Source organism: Drosophila navojoa, chromosome 3 (assembly GCF_054131105.1).
Source record: "Drosophila navojoa isolate 15081-1374.11 chromosome 3, UAZ_NAV_1.0, whole genome shotgun sequence".
NCBI lineage: Eukaryota > Metazoa > Arthropoda > Insecta > Diptera > Drosophilidae > Drosophila > Drosophila navojoa.
Genome location: NC_142891.1, coordinates 5,369,585 through 5,383,504, shown reverse-complemented (window position 1 = coordinate 5,383,504; position 13,920 = coordinate 5,369,585). Strand labels below are relative to the sequence as shown.

The window sequence follows — 13,920 nt, the reverse complement described above, 5'->3', positions numbered from 1 at the left end:
CATTTATTTTCAAGATTTTGCGTTTATGCTTAGTTGTCGCTGCGAATAAAAAGCTAGACTAAACAGCCAGCTGCAACGTTCACTTGTGAATGACAGTCACCACTTTAAGCGTCAATAAGCTATCGATAATTTTGTGCACTATTGCTATTGATATTACTATTTTACATTTGAATGCGTGTATGAATAGGACGTGCAAATTTTAACTCACCTTTAAATTATTTGAACGATTCACAGTTTTTAGTGATTTGATATGTCTTTAGTTGCCTGCTTTAAAGCAAGAAACTTTTCTTTTAAACTAATATACTTTTCCTGTACTCTTGTGAGTTCTATTCCGATATTATAATATTTTCTTCTATAATATACCTCACTTTCCTCTCTATTTATACAATTCAAGCAATAGGATGAACTATCAATGTCTACTAAATCCTGCCACAATTGACTTTTTGTTTTGTTTCTAAAGCTCAACAAATTCTCTAAAGATTCTTCATCGTCATATTCATTTTGAATATTTTCAATCTGATGTTCCACTTCCTCTTGCTTTACTTCCTGATTATGTTCATCCTCGACCGTTTCTCTAAAATAAGTCGTATCGCTAAAGTCAACAATCTCACAAGATAAGTTTGGCTTGTTCCAATGTAAGGGTGGGACTTCATTAGGTCTTAAGTTACGTTTAAAGTCAGCAATATCACAGGAAAAGTTTGGTCTGTTCAAATGTAGGGTTGGAACTGCATCAGTTCTTAATTTTCGTCTACCAAGATATTCCTTTTCGAAATGCCGGCAACATATTTTAGCCTTTTTATAGTCACGGTTTATTGGTAAATTGCATATTTTAATCCACTTGTTTAAATGAGAAGGTTTTGAGGGAAAATTGAAAAGTTTAATCGGATTATTCTCAGAACTTTTCCTATAGCTAGCATCACAATTTTCTATTATACATTTTGCACCACATTTTCGTGAATCCTTTTCACCTTTATTCGTCACTTTAATACCAGCCATAGTTTTAGAAAAACACAAAATCCTATTAAAATGTCACTTTTTGCAACAGTAAAATAACTTAAAGATCACACAATCGCTCAGCTGTGAGGTTGACTGTCAATTTAAGTACATACATATGTACATATGCGCTTTCTAATACTTTGAATTGGTTTCTCACTTGTATAACTTTATGACATTTAACTTATGAGACTTTTTAAACGGATTCATTTTATCTGCAAATATGCAAATATATATGTATATTTATTGTCCGGATCGTGCGTGTTTAGATGTCGTCGCTATTCTTTATAACTAAGAAACAGCTGGCAACAGCTACAACAGCTGTGACGTTCACTCGATTTTCGATTAATCGATATTTTCGTGCAGACACACATACACTCATTTAAAATTAAAATTAATGGAAACTTACTTTACATACTTTGTGACTTAAATAAATACTATTCATACATAATCAAATTATTAATTAGCAACTCGAAATTACACTGAATAAAAATATCATGTTTTTTTATATTTTGTTGCATTTTAATTCAATGCCTATAACTTAATGAATAACTTTAATAATGAAGTTCTTCTGTTGCTTATGAATAACTGAACAAGTTTTGCTGTTTAAATTATAGACTAGCTCTACATTAATAAAAGAATATTTTTTCAGAGACCACTACGCTAATCAAAGTTCGCGTCGATGATAACGATCAGGATGATTTAAATCAAATTAAGAGGTAGAGAGGTGATAGAGACGATCCAATTCGATGGGCTTTTTTAAACGATTTCGACCCGTATCCAAAACAAACGAATTATGCTCTCCTATATTGTCTATAAATATAGAACGACTTTTATATTAATTTGCCGCCATATTCCTCAAGCGGTGGCTCAATGAAAATATCATCAAATTTTCAAGATCTTTCAGATCCATTCATGCCGATGCGGGGTCCTGGATGAGTTTATCCTTAGCTTGATCAGCTCACTCTGCTTCGGATATGCTCGCAGTAACCATTGTGCGGATTAGAAGACTGAGTACCTTAAGGAATCTTTGTGTATCTCTTTCTGTGTTTTCTTAGAGAACGAAGCGCCGCCGCCGGAGTTTTTCTCCTCATCCCTTTGTGCAGAGCCATTGAGCTACCGGCATAATTACTGCCACACTGCCCAGCAAGTTTTTTCAAGCTGAAAATTTTTAATACATTATATATAAAAAAAAATTAATCATCCAAAATACGAGACTGCAAATTTACTCCAACTCACCGTTTGGGCCAGCAGAAGTCCTGCATTAGCGTTTGTTGCGCAGTAAAACAAGCCAAATGGAGGGCACCGGTAGCACCTAGCAATGATAAATACAATTTTGAAAAACCATTTACTGTCTAGTTTGCTGTTGCTTTTCTCGTTCGTAGGTAACACCTAACACAAATCCTTTGCTATTTCGGCTACAAAGAGTTTATAGATGTTTGCGTGTTCTATTGCTATTGCTATTGCTACTCGTTTTTAAAGCTCAAAAAATTCTCTAAAGATTCTTCATCGTCATTTTGATTTTGAATATTTTTAATCTGGTGTTCCTCTTCCACTACCTCTTGCTTTTCTTTCTGTTTATGCTCATCCTCAACCGTTTCTCCTAAATAAGTTCTATCGCTATAGTCAATATCACAGGCAAATTTTGGATTACTGAAATGTAAGGTTGGGACTGCATTGTTTCTTAATTTTCGTCTACCAATATATTTCTTTTCGAAATGCCTGCTACATAATTTAGGCCTTTTAAAGTTGAGATTATTTGGTAAATTGCACTCTCTAATCCAGTTGCTTAAATGAAAACTTCTATGTTAAATGCCAATGTAATATAAATTTATATGCACATATATATATTTATTGTTCAGGTTGCGCGTTATTGTTTAGCTGTCACCGTTCTTGTTTATTACTAAAAAAAACAGCTGGCGCGGCGAATAAAAAACTATAGACTAACAAACCAGCTGCGACGTTCACTTGTGAATGACAGTCACCACTTTAAGCGTCAATAAGCTATCGATATTTGTTGTGCACCATCGCTATTGATATTACTATTTTACACTTAGATGAGTGTTTGAGCGGGTCGTCCAAATTGTAACTCACCATTGAATTATTTTAACGATTCACAGTTTTCAGTAATTGGACATGTCTCCTGTCGCCTGCTTTAAAGCAAGAAACTTTTCCTTTAAACTAATATACTTCTCCTGTACTCTTGTGAGTTCTATTCCGATATTATAATATTTTCTTCTATAATATACCTCACTTTCCTCTCTATTTATACAATTCAAGCAATAGGATGAACAATCAATGTCTACCAAATCCTGCCACAATTGACTTTTTGTCTTGTTTTTAAAGCTCAACAAATTCTCTAAAGATTTTTCATCGTCATATTCATTCTGAATATTTTCAATCTGAAGTGGCTCTTTCACTTCCTCTTGCTTTTCTTCCAGTTCATGTTCATCCTCGACCGATTCTCCTAAGTAAGTGTTATCGCTAAAGTCAACAATCTTACAGGATAAGTTTGGCTTGTTCCAATGTAAGGGTGGGACTTCATTAGCTCTTAAGTTACGTTTAAAGTCAACATTCTCACAGGATAAGTTTGGATTGTTCAAATGTAAGGTTGGGACTGCATTATCTCTTAATTTTCGTATACCAATATATCCCGGTTCGAAATGTTTACTACATATTTTAGCGGTTTTAAAGTTCAGATTATTCGGTAAATTGCATATTTTGATCCACTTGTTACGATGAGAAGTTTTTGAGGGAAACCCAAATAAATGAAGCCGATCACTTTCGGCGCATTTCCTATAGCTCGCACCACATGTTTTTATTATACATTTATCGCCCCCTTTTCTTTTTTTACTTTTATTTTTCACATCATCAGATCTTTTTATAACACTTTTTTCAGCCATATTTCCAAGCAAAACCTTTACAAATCTTGACTATTCGCAACAGAAGAAACACTCAAAATCTCCAAGTTAGAGAGGCTATTGTCAACTAAAGTGACAGTGTATATGCGCTACCAATCACTACGGACTGGTTTCTAACTTGTAGGAATTTACATCTAGCATAAGCGTCTTTTAACAAGGGCTTTTTCTATATGCCTTTTTAATATATATTTATATGCACATATATATATTTATTGTCAGGTTGCGCGTTATTGTTTAGCTGTCGCCGTTCTTGTTTATTACTAAAAAAAAACAGCTGGCGCGGCGAATAAAACACTATAGACTAAAAAACCAGCTGCGACGTTCACTTGTGAATGACAGTAACCACTTTAAGCGACAATAAGTTACCGATATTTTTGTGCACCATTGCTATTAATATTACTATTTTAAATTTGGATTTTAACTCACCTTTAAATTATTTGAACGATTCATAGCTTTTAATGATTGGATAAGTCTCTAGACGCCTGCTTTAAGGCAAGAAACTTTTCTTTTAAACTAATATACTTTTCCTGTACTCTTGTAAGTTCTATTCCGATATTATAATATTTTCTTCTATAATATACCTCACTTTCCTCTCTCTTTATACAATTTAAGCAATAGGATGAACTATCAATGTCTACTAAATCCTGCCACAATTGACTTTTTGTTTTGTTTCTAAAGCTCAACAAATTCTCTAAAGATTCTTCATCGTCATATTCATTTTGAATATTTTCAATCTGGTGATCCTTATCCACTTCTTCTTGCTTTTCCTGTTCTTCTACAACCGTTTCTCCTAGGAAAGCCGTATCACATAAATCAACAATATCATAGGATAAGTCTGGATTGTTCCAAGGTAAGGGTGGGACTTCATTAGCTCTTAAGTTACGTTTGAAGTCAAGAATCTCACAGGATAAGTTTGGGTTGTTCAAATATAGGGTTGGGACTGCATTTTTTCTTAATTTTCGGCTACCAATATATCCCTTTTCGAAATGCCGACCACATATTTTAGCCCTTTTATAGTCACGGTTTATTGGTAAATTGCATATTTTAATCCACTTGTTTAAATGAGAAGGTTTTGAGGGAAAATTGAAAAGTTTAATCGGATTATTCTTAGAACTTTTTCTATAGCTGGCATCACAATTGTCTATTATACATTTACAATTACTTTTTCGTGTATCCTTTCTACCTTTATTCTTCACACCAATGCTAGCCATAGTTTTTTGTTCAAAAATAATTTTTAGGATTTATCAATTTGTGCAACAGTAATATAACTTAAGGATCACACTATAAAGCGCTCAGTTGAGAGGTTGACTGTCAACTTGAGTGGCATATTCGCTTCCTAATACTTTGTAGTAGTTTCTCACTTGTATGACTATATTAAATCTAACTCCTGCGTCTTTTAAAACGAGTCCACTTGCTCTGCGTATGTAATATACATGTATATTTATGGTCCGGATCGTGCGGAAATGCTTAGCTGCCTCCGCTCTTGTTTATAACTAAGAAACAGCTGGTGCGGCGAATACAAAACAAGACGTTCACTCGAGAATGACAACCTTTGGGTCTTTCAACAGGAGACTGCAACGACATTAGACGACACGAATCTATCGATATTTTTTCGTGCTCTTGCTGTTGATAAATTATTAAGACTGTGTTGTCTGGTCAGTGTTAATACTCGAATTGATAGAAACCAATGAAAGTTAATATGAAACTGGGTTTGCATAAAATTCAATGCCAAAAAGACATGCAACAAGCTAAAATAAATACTTTTAATATATCAATAAATTTTTGTTATTTATTAATTATCTAAAATTTAAATGAAATAAATAGTTCATTTGTTTTTTGTTGTTCGTCATGTCTTTTATATCGAAATACAATGCTTATAATTGTATAATTTTAAAAATTAAAGTTAAAATTATGAATGACTGAATAACTGAACAAGTTCTGATGCTTAAATTATAGAACAGCTCTAGAAAAATAAAGGAACGTTTTCTCAGGGGCCAGCACGCTGATTTTGATTAGACAGCCGTCGATGCTAACGCGCAACTGGAGGATCTAACTCAAATTGAAAGAGACAAAGACGATGCCTACTTTGATTCCAGTGATGGAGATGATCTGCTGATGAGCTGGTTGAGCTGGAAGTTTATATGGGAAATCTGAATTAACATCAAAGCTTTCATAATTATTTTCTTTATATTTTAACTTTAAGCCTACCTTTAGAAAGCGTACACAACGTCCGGCGATTCGCTAGCCGGGATGAATCCTCGAATCGAGACCAAACATATGGAAATGTCGATGATCCAGGCGTATCAGTGATATGAAAGATAGGTTCCTAAAAGCATCTGATGTTCCGCTGTCGCTGGAATGTCGAACTGTGCCCTTGTTTCCCATCAGGCAGTTCCTTTCCTTAGTGCGTTAGAGTATCGATTTGGCTATGTGACCAGGCCTCTTGATGTTGGTGCACACCCACATCAATGACCCAAACCCTCCGCTGAACCTGATCGCAGCAGAACGACAACGAACGAATAATGTTCAGCTATTTCGCCAACATCCAAATCTATATGGATATATATGTAGATAGAAATACTATTATATAAATCTCTATAAGATTCAAGTGTATAGCTCACTTAGTATATCATCCCAGTTCCAGAAGACCCGTGGTGCTCCACCCACTGTCGCTCCAGCGGGTACTGCTCGGGCATATTCCTCAAACGGTGGCTCAATAAGAACAACGTCAAATTTACTGGCCAAGGTTTTCACATCCAATGCTTTAATATCTGCTTTCAGATACATGGGAGCCGATGCAGTGTCCTAGATGAGTTTATCGGCTTAATCAGCTCACGCAGCTTTGGATATTGGAAGACTAAGTGCTTTTTAAAAATGTTGAGCAGTCTTTATATATTATCTCGTTTGGTTTTCTCTTGGACAACATAGCGCCGCCGACGGAGCTTTCCTCCTCGATGCCACCGATGCCGGTGCTGCTGCTGCTTCCGCGTAAAGTTTCGATAATACTTTACATTTATATATATATATATATGTATGAATGGGACGTGAGCGCTGGCGTGTACTTAGCTCAGCTTAGAATTGCTTGAACAATTCGCAGTGTTAATTGAAATGCCTCTGTCTTTAGAGGCCTGCTTTAAAGCAAGATACCTTTTCTTTAAACTAATATATTTTTCCTGTACTCTTGTAAGCTCTATTCCAATATTATAATATTTTCTTCTATAATATACCTCATTTTGCTCTTTCTTTATACAATTTGGGCAATAGGATGTACCATCAACGTCGACTAAATCTTGATTTTTTGACTTATTTTTAAAGCTTAATAAAGTATCTACAGATTCATCGTCGGCACAGTCATTTTTCATATTTGCATCCCGATCATTTTCAATCTGAATATTTTTAATATTGTGTTCTTCTGTTTCTTCGCCTTCCGTTTCCTCTTCGTCACTGCCTACTAAAAAAATGGCATCCTTAAAGTCGTCAATATCATAAGAGAAGCTTGGATTGCACAAATTTAAGGTTGGGATTGCATCGGGTGTTACTTTTCGACCACAAATATATTTCTCTTCGAAATGCCTATTACATATTCTAGCCCTTTTAAGATCCAAATTATTGGATAAGTTGCATATTTTAATCCATTTGTTCACATTACGTAGTCTTGATGGAAACGAAAATAATTTAACTGGGTTACTTTCGAGACTTGTCCTGTAGCTCGCACCACATGATGGAACTAAGCATCTAAGACCATTTGCTCTATATTTGCGTCTTATATTTTTTGCATCAGCATCCGCTTTTTTTGTAACACTGTTTTCAGCCATTGTTTAGGAAAAGAAATCGGTATCAATTTAAATGTAGTCACGTTTTGCAACAGGAAAAACACAAAAGATCGCAGATTGCGCGTTAGTTAGTAGCTGACGCCGCTCTTTGTATAAATAGGAAACAGCTGACGTGATGAATAAAAAACCTACATGACTTATCGATATATTGTTTCTGCTCGTGCTACTGACAAAATATATACAATTTGGTATTTAAAATACAATGTTAAAAAATAAAAAATAAATGAACTAGGAAATCAATTAAATTTGGTATTCACACTAACCAAAATGGTATTAATTAAAATTATTAGGCGGAATTATAATGCCTATAAATTTCGGAATAATTGAACAAGTTTTGTTCCTTTTGAATGAATTAATTAATGACTGAACAAGTTCATCTGTTCAAATTACAGAGCAATTCTTAGTGTGTAAGAAGAAGCATTTGTTTACATATATTTTATTTCATAAAATGACACAAACGAAGACCTCGAGTTGCGAAGACAGTTCAGAAGTGGTTGAATTACCAGTTCAACTTATGGATATATTCAAAGCACTTGCCGAAAATGCAAATATTATTTTTAAGTCTCAACAAATTGATGATCCGGAGTTAAATTTGGAAGAAAAACAACAAATTGCACAAGATGCATATCAGAAAAATCGTGAAAATTTCTTAATACGATTTGGCAGCTACCTAACCGAGCAACAATTAAGCGATTTTCAGACTGTAGGTGTAACAGAACCTATCAAAGCCAATGAGAATCTTCAAGAGATTATTCTGCTGCTCGATGATTTCAAAAGGAAGCTACTATCACGCGGCGTTTGTATCAAGAATAGAAGATACCATGCCATGCAGCAGCTGCTACAGCAGGGCGAATACTTTAGCGAGCACGAAATGATGCAGCGTGCACCGGAGCTGTACCAGGAGCTAGTCGGCCAATACCTAACGGAACAGGAGAAGAAACAACGAGACAGTTACGATGTAAGGAACACAAGCTTCTCTGGCATATTAATGCACACGTTGGAGCAAAAACAGCGTGACGAGCTGCTGCAGCAAACGATTCAGACCAGCACAGTCATTCAAGAGCCGCCCACGAACAACGTAGACTGTGAAGTACCAGCCGCATGTCGCCAGCAATGGGGAGGTTTTGAAGACGACGAGCCCGTGGCCTGCTCCTCAAGTCGAAATACTCAATCCTCTTTAGCTCCAACCAACACTATTGTAACGCCAGAGTACTATAATCCAGGTGAAAGGGAGCTGCTGCGCAACGAGTTTATGGGATTAATGAAGGAACGCTTTCTCAGTGGCCAGGACACGGACTTCGATTATACAGCCGTCGATGATAACGCTCAGCTGGATGATCTAAAGCAAATCGAAAGAGACGAAGAGGATGCCTACTTTGAGTCCAGTGACGGAGAGGACACCGTTGCAGCTCCTGCTGATAATGATGAGGGCGAGGATGATCTGGAAGTTTATATGCGCCATCTAAACCAACATCACAGCTTGCAGCATTAGTTTTTTTTTATTTTAGCTTTTATCCTAGCATTAGAAAGTGTACACAAAGTGTAGGTTTACTTTTTAATCTTAAGATGATGGATATGTTCCAGATCAATCGAATGGGACAATATCGCACTTAATTATATAAAATACATGCACATCAGTGGTTATTATCTGGGTCTGCCACGACTGCGTGGAAAACCGCGTCCTCGCCCCCGGACCTTACTATTTGGCGGCGGACTCTTTGGTCGCAGCATCTCGATACGGCTGGTGCAACCGGTGGCGGTGGCATCTGCAAAATAGGACTGATATTGCTCGGCGTTGAAATTTGAATTCGTCAACTCGGGTCCAACGGTTAGCCAGCCGGGTCGTATGCTCGAATCGCGGCCAAACAAATGTAAACGTCGACGACCCAAGCAAAAGTGTTCAATGATATGAAAGATTTCAATGGGTTTCTCAAAGCTACCGAATTCCTCCTCCTCGGATATAATCAGATCAATGTCCACATTGGCGTGTATAAAGTCACCATCGCTGGAGCGTCGAACTGTACCCTTGATGCCCATCAGGCAGTGTTCCTTGGTGCGTTGGAATACCGATTTGGGAATGGCTTGCTTGGAATGACCAGGCTTATTGATGTTGGTGCGTATCCAGCAGATGTCCTCGCAGCGACGAAAGCCCCACTTTTTTAAACAATTCCGACCCTGATCCAAGCCCTCCGATGAGCCACACCACAGAAAGACAAACGAACGATGTTCAGCTATTTCGCCAACATCCAAATCTATATATATATAGAAAGACTATTATATAAATCTCTATAGGATCAAGTGTATAGCTCACTTAGTATATCGTCCCAGTTCCAGAAGACCCGTGGTGCTCCACCCACTGTCGCTACAGCGGGTGCCGCTCGAGCATATTCCTCAAGCGGTGGCTCAATGAGAATAACGTCAAATTTACTGCCCAATGTTTTTACATCCAACGTCTTAAGATCTGCTTTCAGATACATGGGCGCCGATGCAGTGTCCTGGATGAGTTTATCTTTGAGCTTAATCAGCTCACGCAGCTTTGGATATTCCTCGAACCGATCGGCCAGTCCGACGTCGCGTATAAAATTTTGTGGTCTTTGACCAGTGTCGACAAAATGCTGGCAGTAATCATTGTGCGGATTGGAAGACTGAGTACCTTTCAGAAAGGTTGAGGAATCTCTGTATATGATCTCGCTCGGTGTTTTCTTGGAGGACGAAGCACCGTCGCCGGAGCCTTCCTCCTCGTCCCTTTGACCAGAGGCATTGAGCTGCCGGCTTCCACTGACGCCGGCATAATTATTGCTATCTTCTGCATTGCCCAGCACCTTTTTCAGCTCATCGACGCTGGACAAACCAAGCTATACATTTTTAATAAATTAGGCATTTAAAAAATTCATAAAAAAAAATCCGTGGTTGAAAAATTACGCCCACTCACCGTTTGGGCCAGCAGCAGTCTACGTTTACGCGAACGCTCTTGTGAGCTCTTCAATACATCACTCATTACAAACAGTGCTGCAGCGGCACACGAAAATAAATTAATGCTTAATTTAAATTAAAAATAAGACAAATAAAAATTAGTCAGCTAACGCGTCTACACAACGCGAATAGTTGACGGCGGAGATGAACGCGGCACAAGATTAGCACGAGCACGCATAGCGATGTTTAGCATTCACCACCACTAACTTGTTCATGTCAATGTATAGAAAAAGAAGCACAACGACAGTCTGGCAACGCCACTGCCTCAGCTACCATTCACAATCAGCTGCTAAAAAAATTTTTGTTCTAAAGGAGGCAAGCGCTGTAATTTTGGCTTGGAATTAGTGAAAAAATTAAACAAAAAAATACATAAAAATGAAGCTGCTGCACAAGACACTCTTGTGCACGCTTATAGCGATGGTCGGCTGCCTTATATTTGTCGCCGCACAGAGCAAGCAACACAAGGTATGTACACAACGCCCGCCTATGGGCCACGTCACATCGAATTGTATACCGGTTCCAGTTCCGATTCTAGCTTGCCGGTAAACCTCTTTGAAATGACTGTAAACACTAATTGTTTATTGAATTGCAGACGGGTCTGTCTCTCTCGGAGAAGGTTCAAAATCTGGTGGATATGAACATGAAGAAACCCCTGTTGCGTTTTAATGGGGCCAAATTCCGTGAATATGTGAAAAATACGCCGCGCAACTACTCAATGATTGTGATGCTCACGGCGCTGGCGCCTTCCCGACAATGCCAAATTTGTCGGCATGCCCATGACGAATTCAGTATTGTGGCCAACTCATATCGTTTCTCGCCAATCTACTCCAATAAGCTGTTCTTCGCAATGGTCGATTTCGATGACGGTTCGGATGTCTTTCAAATGTTGCGCCTGAATACGGCGCCGGTGTTTATGCATTTCCCCGCTAAGGGCAAGCCAAAGGGTGCGGATACCATGGATATTCATCGTGTAGGCTTTGCTGCAGATTCGATTGCCAAATTTGTGGCTGAACGTACGGACATCACAATACGCGTATTCCGTCCTCCCAATTATTCCGGCACAGTCGCCATGATTACTCTGGTTGCCCTCGTTGGCAGCTTTTTGTACATACGCCGAAACAACCTGGAATTTTTGTACAACAAAAATTTATGGGGTGCCGTGGCGTTGTTCTTCTGTTTCGCCATGATCTCGGGTCAAATGTGGAATCACATACGTGGACCGCCGCTGGTGCATAAGACACAAAATGGAGGCGTCGCCTACATACATGGTTCATCGCAGGGCCAGCTGGTCGTGGAGACCTACATTGTCATGTTTTTGAGTGAGTGTCGATTGAGTGAGGTTACGATTAGTATCGATTGAACTATCTATGTACTCCCTCTTTTCGTCTTTGCAGATGCGATGATTGTGCTGGGCATGATTCTGTTGATCGAATCCGGCACCCCAAAGGCTCACAATCGTAATCGCATGATGGCGATGGCTGGTCTCGTGCTTTTAACGGTATTCTTCTCATTTCTGCTTTCCGTATTCCGTTCCAAGGCGCAAGGTTATCCATATAGGTAAGTCTCTCTTTCCCTCTGATCATAATTACAAAGATCATTATTCTGACATTTTTCGTTTGCAGCTTCTTGTTTAAGTAAAAACTGACGCCCCAAATGAGGTTATTAACGTTTTATAAATAGTTCAAATTCCGAAACAAAAATAAAAACCACACAAAGATCACTAAAAACACGTTTAATAAATAACCAAACGACCCAAAAGAGGTCAAAGAGGAATGTTAATGTTTAATGTATAATAAATTAAAAATGATTCGTAATTAATTTTACAGTAACAATGGTATGATGGCATGTCGCCTTTTGGGGTAGTCCTTGAAGTTCTCTTTATACCATTGATGGGTGAGCAGGGCATTGATCGTCTGATTGCTGGCCACCCAGATGAAGATAAGTTTCCAAGTGATGATTGGTGTAAAAAGATCCGCGAGACAGTAGTACATGACCACTTCGAAGAACATGTGGGGCGATGATATCCAATTGAACCAACCGCCCTTGGGCATCAAGTGCTCCTCGGTTTGCACGGCGCCCGTTTTGGCATTCTTTCGCAGATTCACAAGCAACATATTGCTTGAATATTGTTGAAGCCAGGCGAAGAGGAAGACGAGCACATAGGCTGATTGAAGCAGACTGATCTTAGATAGCGTAAAGGGCGATGGTTTTGACCCCCTCACAAAACCAGCCGTGTTTGACAGCAGAGCGACAATGGCTCCGAAATAGTGTACAAAACCCACGGCATAGTGCGACAGATTCATCTTACTGCGCTTGGAGAAGATTTGCACAAAGTTCGTCTCGTAGAAGCGACGCACGCACTGCAAACTAAGCAGCAAAGTGCCTATCAGAGCGGTGTTGGAGTCCACCTGCACCTGGCGCTGACTGCGGCCACCACACATGAAGTCGAGAAAGCGAAGCACATACTCCGGCGCTGTTGCTTGATTCCAAATAGCGCTGGTGATTAGGTAGAGCGCTAATAGTGACCAGCCAAAGGCAAATACATAGAAGTGACTGAACCAGGCCTTGGGCACTTCCAAGTAATTCACCAGAGTATCCGTTTCGCCCTTGTGGCTATGTTTGCCATAACGAAATGATTGACGTATGCTATTTGGCAGGTGCGATTCCACAAGGGTCATCAAACTGCCCAGCAAAACGATCGTGACAATAAAAATTATGAAAATCGCTTGAATTAGATTGATTTTGTACTGCTCTATTAGCTCCTCCAGGGAGCCAATTAATGCCAACACCATTTTAAACAGCACGTAATTATTTGATGTAATATATTTATTGGAAATAGAAAGCGATAAGGCCACAACTTTCACCGCAAGCACATTGTTTATCAGTTGAACTACGAAACTACTGTTCTGCAATGTGAATGGCAAAAGAATTGTCTGTCTGGCAGAGCTGAGTTGGGGCGCGGCTTTCAAATGAGTTAATGGTCTGTAGGACAAAGATGTCTAAGGCTAACAACATAAGTTAGAACTCTCCCATTTATTTTCATAATATGACGATTCCATAACTGCGATAAATAAGTAGCATTATGACACTGACCAAAGAACAATCAGTGATTATGAGCAATGTCCATTGTTCACTGTGAATGGCAATTATACATATCTACTACATTGACTTCGGCGCGCATTTCAAAAATTTAAAAAAAA

At 38.5% G+C, this 13,920-nt stretch overlaps 6 protein-coding genes across 6 annotated transcripts in view; 2 read left to right on the top strand and 4 right to left on the bottom strand.

Moving 5' to 3' along the window:
* strat (RAB interacting factor STRAT) overlaps positions 1 to 13,920 on the bottom strand; it is a 39,044-nt gene that overhangs the window by 12,524 nt on the left and 12,600 nt on the right. The window lies entirely within an intron of this gene.
* LOC115563495 (N(6)-adenosine-methyltransferase non-catalytic subunit METTL14) lies at positions 6,336 to 7,922 on the bottom strand. The gene is made up of 2 exons (XM_030386557.2): positions 6,536 to 7,922; positions 6,336 to 6,465 (listed from the first exon to the last, which is right to left on the bottom strand). Exons 1-2 carry the CDS (start codon positions 6,699 to 6,701, stop codon positions 6,380 to 6,382), a joined length of 252 nt encoding a protein of 83 aa, XP_030242417.1. The 5' UTR covers positions 6,702 to 7,922; the 3' UTR covers positions 6,336 to 6,379.
* LOC108649317 (coiled-coil domain-containing protein 97) lies at positions 8,129 to 9,379 on the top strand. The gene has a single exon (XM_030386553.2). It carries the CDS (start codon positions 8,196 to 8,198, stop codon positions 9,237 to 9,239), a length of 1,044 nt encoding a protein of 347 aa, XP_030242413.1. The 5' UTR covers positions 8,129 to 8,195; the 3' UTR covers positions 9,240 to 9,379.
* Positions 9,228 to 10,888, bottom strand: Mettl14 (methyltransferase like 14). Its single transcript, XM_018098999.3, has 3 exons — positions 10,680 to 10,888; positions 10,059 to 10,602; positions 9,228 to 9,999 (listed from the first exon to the last, which is right to left on the bottom strand). Exons 1-3 carry the CDS (start codon positions 10,743 to 10,745, stop codon positions 9,392 to 9,394), a joined length of 1,218 nt encoding a protein of 405 aa, XP_017954488.1. The 5' UTR covers positions 10,746 to 10,888; the 3' UTR covers positions 9,228 to 9,391.
* Ostgamma (oligosaccharide transferase gamma subunit) lies at positions 10,956 to 12,447 on the top strand. The gene is made up of 4 exons (XM_018099000.2): positions 10,956 to 11,185; positions 11,313 to 12,039; positions 12,115 to 12,277; positions 12,343 to 12,447. The coding sequence occupies exons 1-4, from the start codon at positions 11,096 to 11,098 to the stop codon at positions 12,356 to 12,358; spliced, it is 996 nt and encodes a 331-aa protein (XP_017954489.1). The 5' UTR covers positions 10,956 to 11,095; the 3' UTR covers positions 12,359 to 12,447.
* On the bottom strand, positions 12,437 to 13,639 carry LOC108649913 (polyprenal reductase). Its single transcript, XM_018099001.3, has one exon. It carries the CDS (start codon positions 13,510 to 13,512, stop codon positions 12,541 to 12,543), a length of 972 nt encoding a protein of 323 aa, XP_017954490.1. The 5' UTR covers positions 13,513 to 13,639; the 3' UTR covers positions 12,437 to 12,540.

Bases quoted from the DNA above. Each gene is read 5' to 3' on its own strand.
- LOC115563495 (XM_030386557.2), bottom strand. From the start codon at position 6,701: ATGTATCTGAAAGCAGATATTAAAGCATTGGATGTGAAAACCTTGGCC. The intron at 6,466-6,535 runs GTGAGCTATACA...ATATCCATATAG, and splicing joins GAACTGGGATGATATACTAA to ATTTGGATGTTGGCGAAATA.
- LOC108649317 (XM_030386553.2), top strand. From the start codon at position 8,196: ATGACACAAACGAAGACCTCGAGTTGCGAAGACAGTTCAGAAGTGGTT.
- Mettl14 (XM_018098999.3), bottom strand. From the start codon at position 10,745: ATGAGTGATGTATTGAAGAGCTCACAAGAGCGTTCGCGTAAACGTAGA. The intron at 10,603-10,679 runs GTGAGTGGGCGT...AAAAATGTATAG, and splicing joins GACTGCTGCTGGCCCAAACG to CTTGGTTTGTCCAGCGTCGA. The intron at 10,000-10,058 runs GTGAGCTATACA...ATATATATATAG, and splicing joins GAACTGGGACGATATACTAA to ATTTGGATGTTGGCGAAATA.
- Ostgamma (XM_018099000.2), top strand. From the start codon at position 11,096: ATGAAGCTGCTGCACAAGACACTCTTGTGCACGCTTATAGCGATGGTC. The intron at 11,186-11,312 runs GTATGTACACAA...ATTGAATTGCAG, and splicing joins CACAGAGCAAGCAACACAAG to ACGGGTCTGTCTCTCTCGGA. The intron at 12,040-12,114 runs GTGAGTGTCGAT...TCGTCTTTGCAG, and splicing joins CTACATTGTCATGTTTTTGA to ATGCGATGATTGTGCTGGGC.
- LOC108649913 (XM_018099001.3), bottom strand. From the start codon at position 13,512: ATGGTGTTGGCATTAATTGGCTCCCTGGAGGAGCTAATAGAGCAGTAC.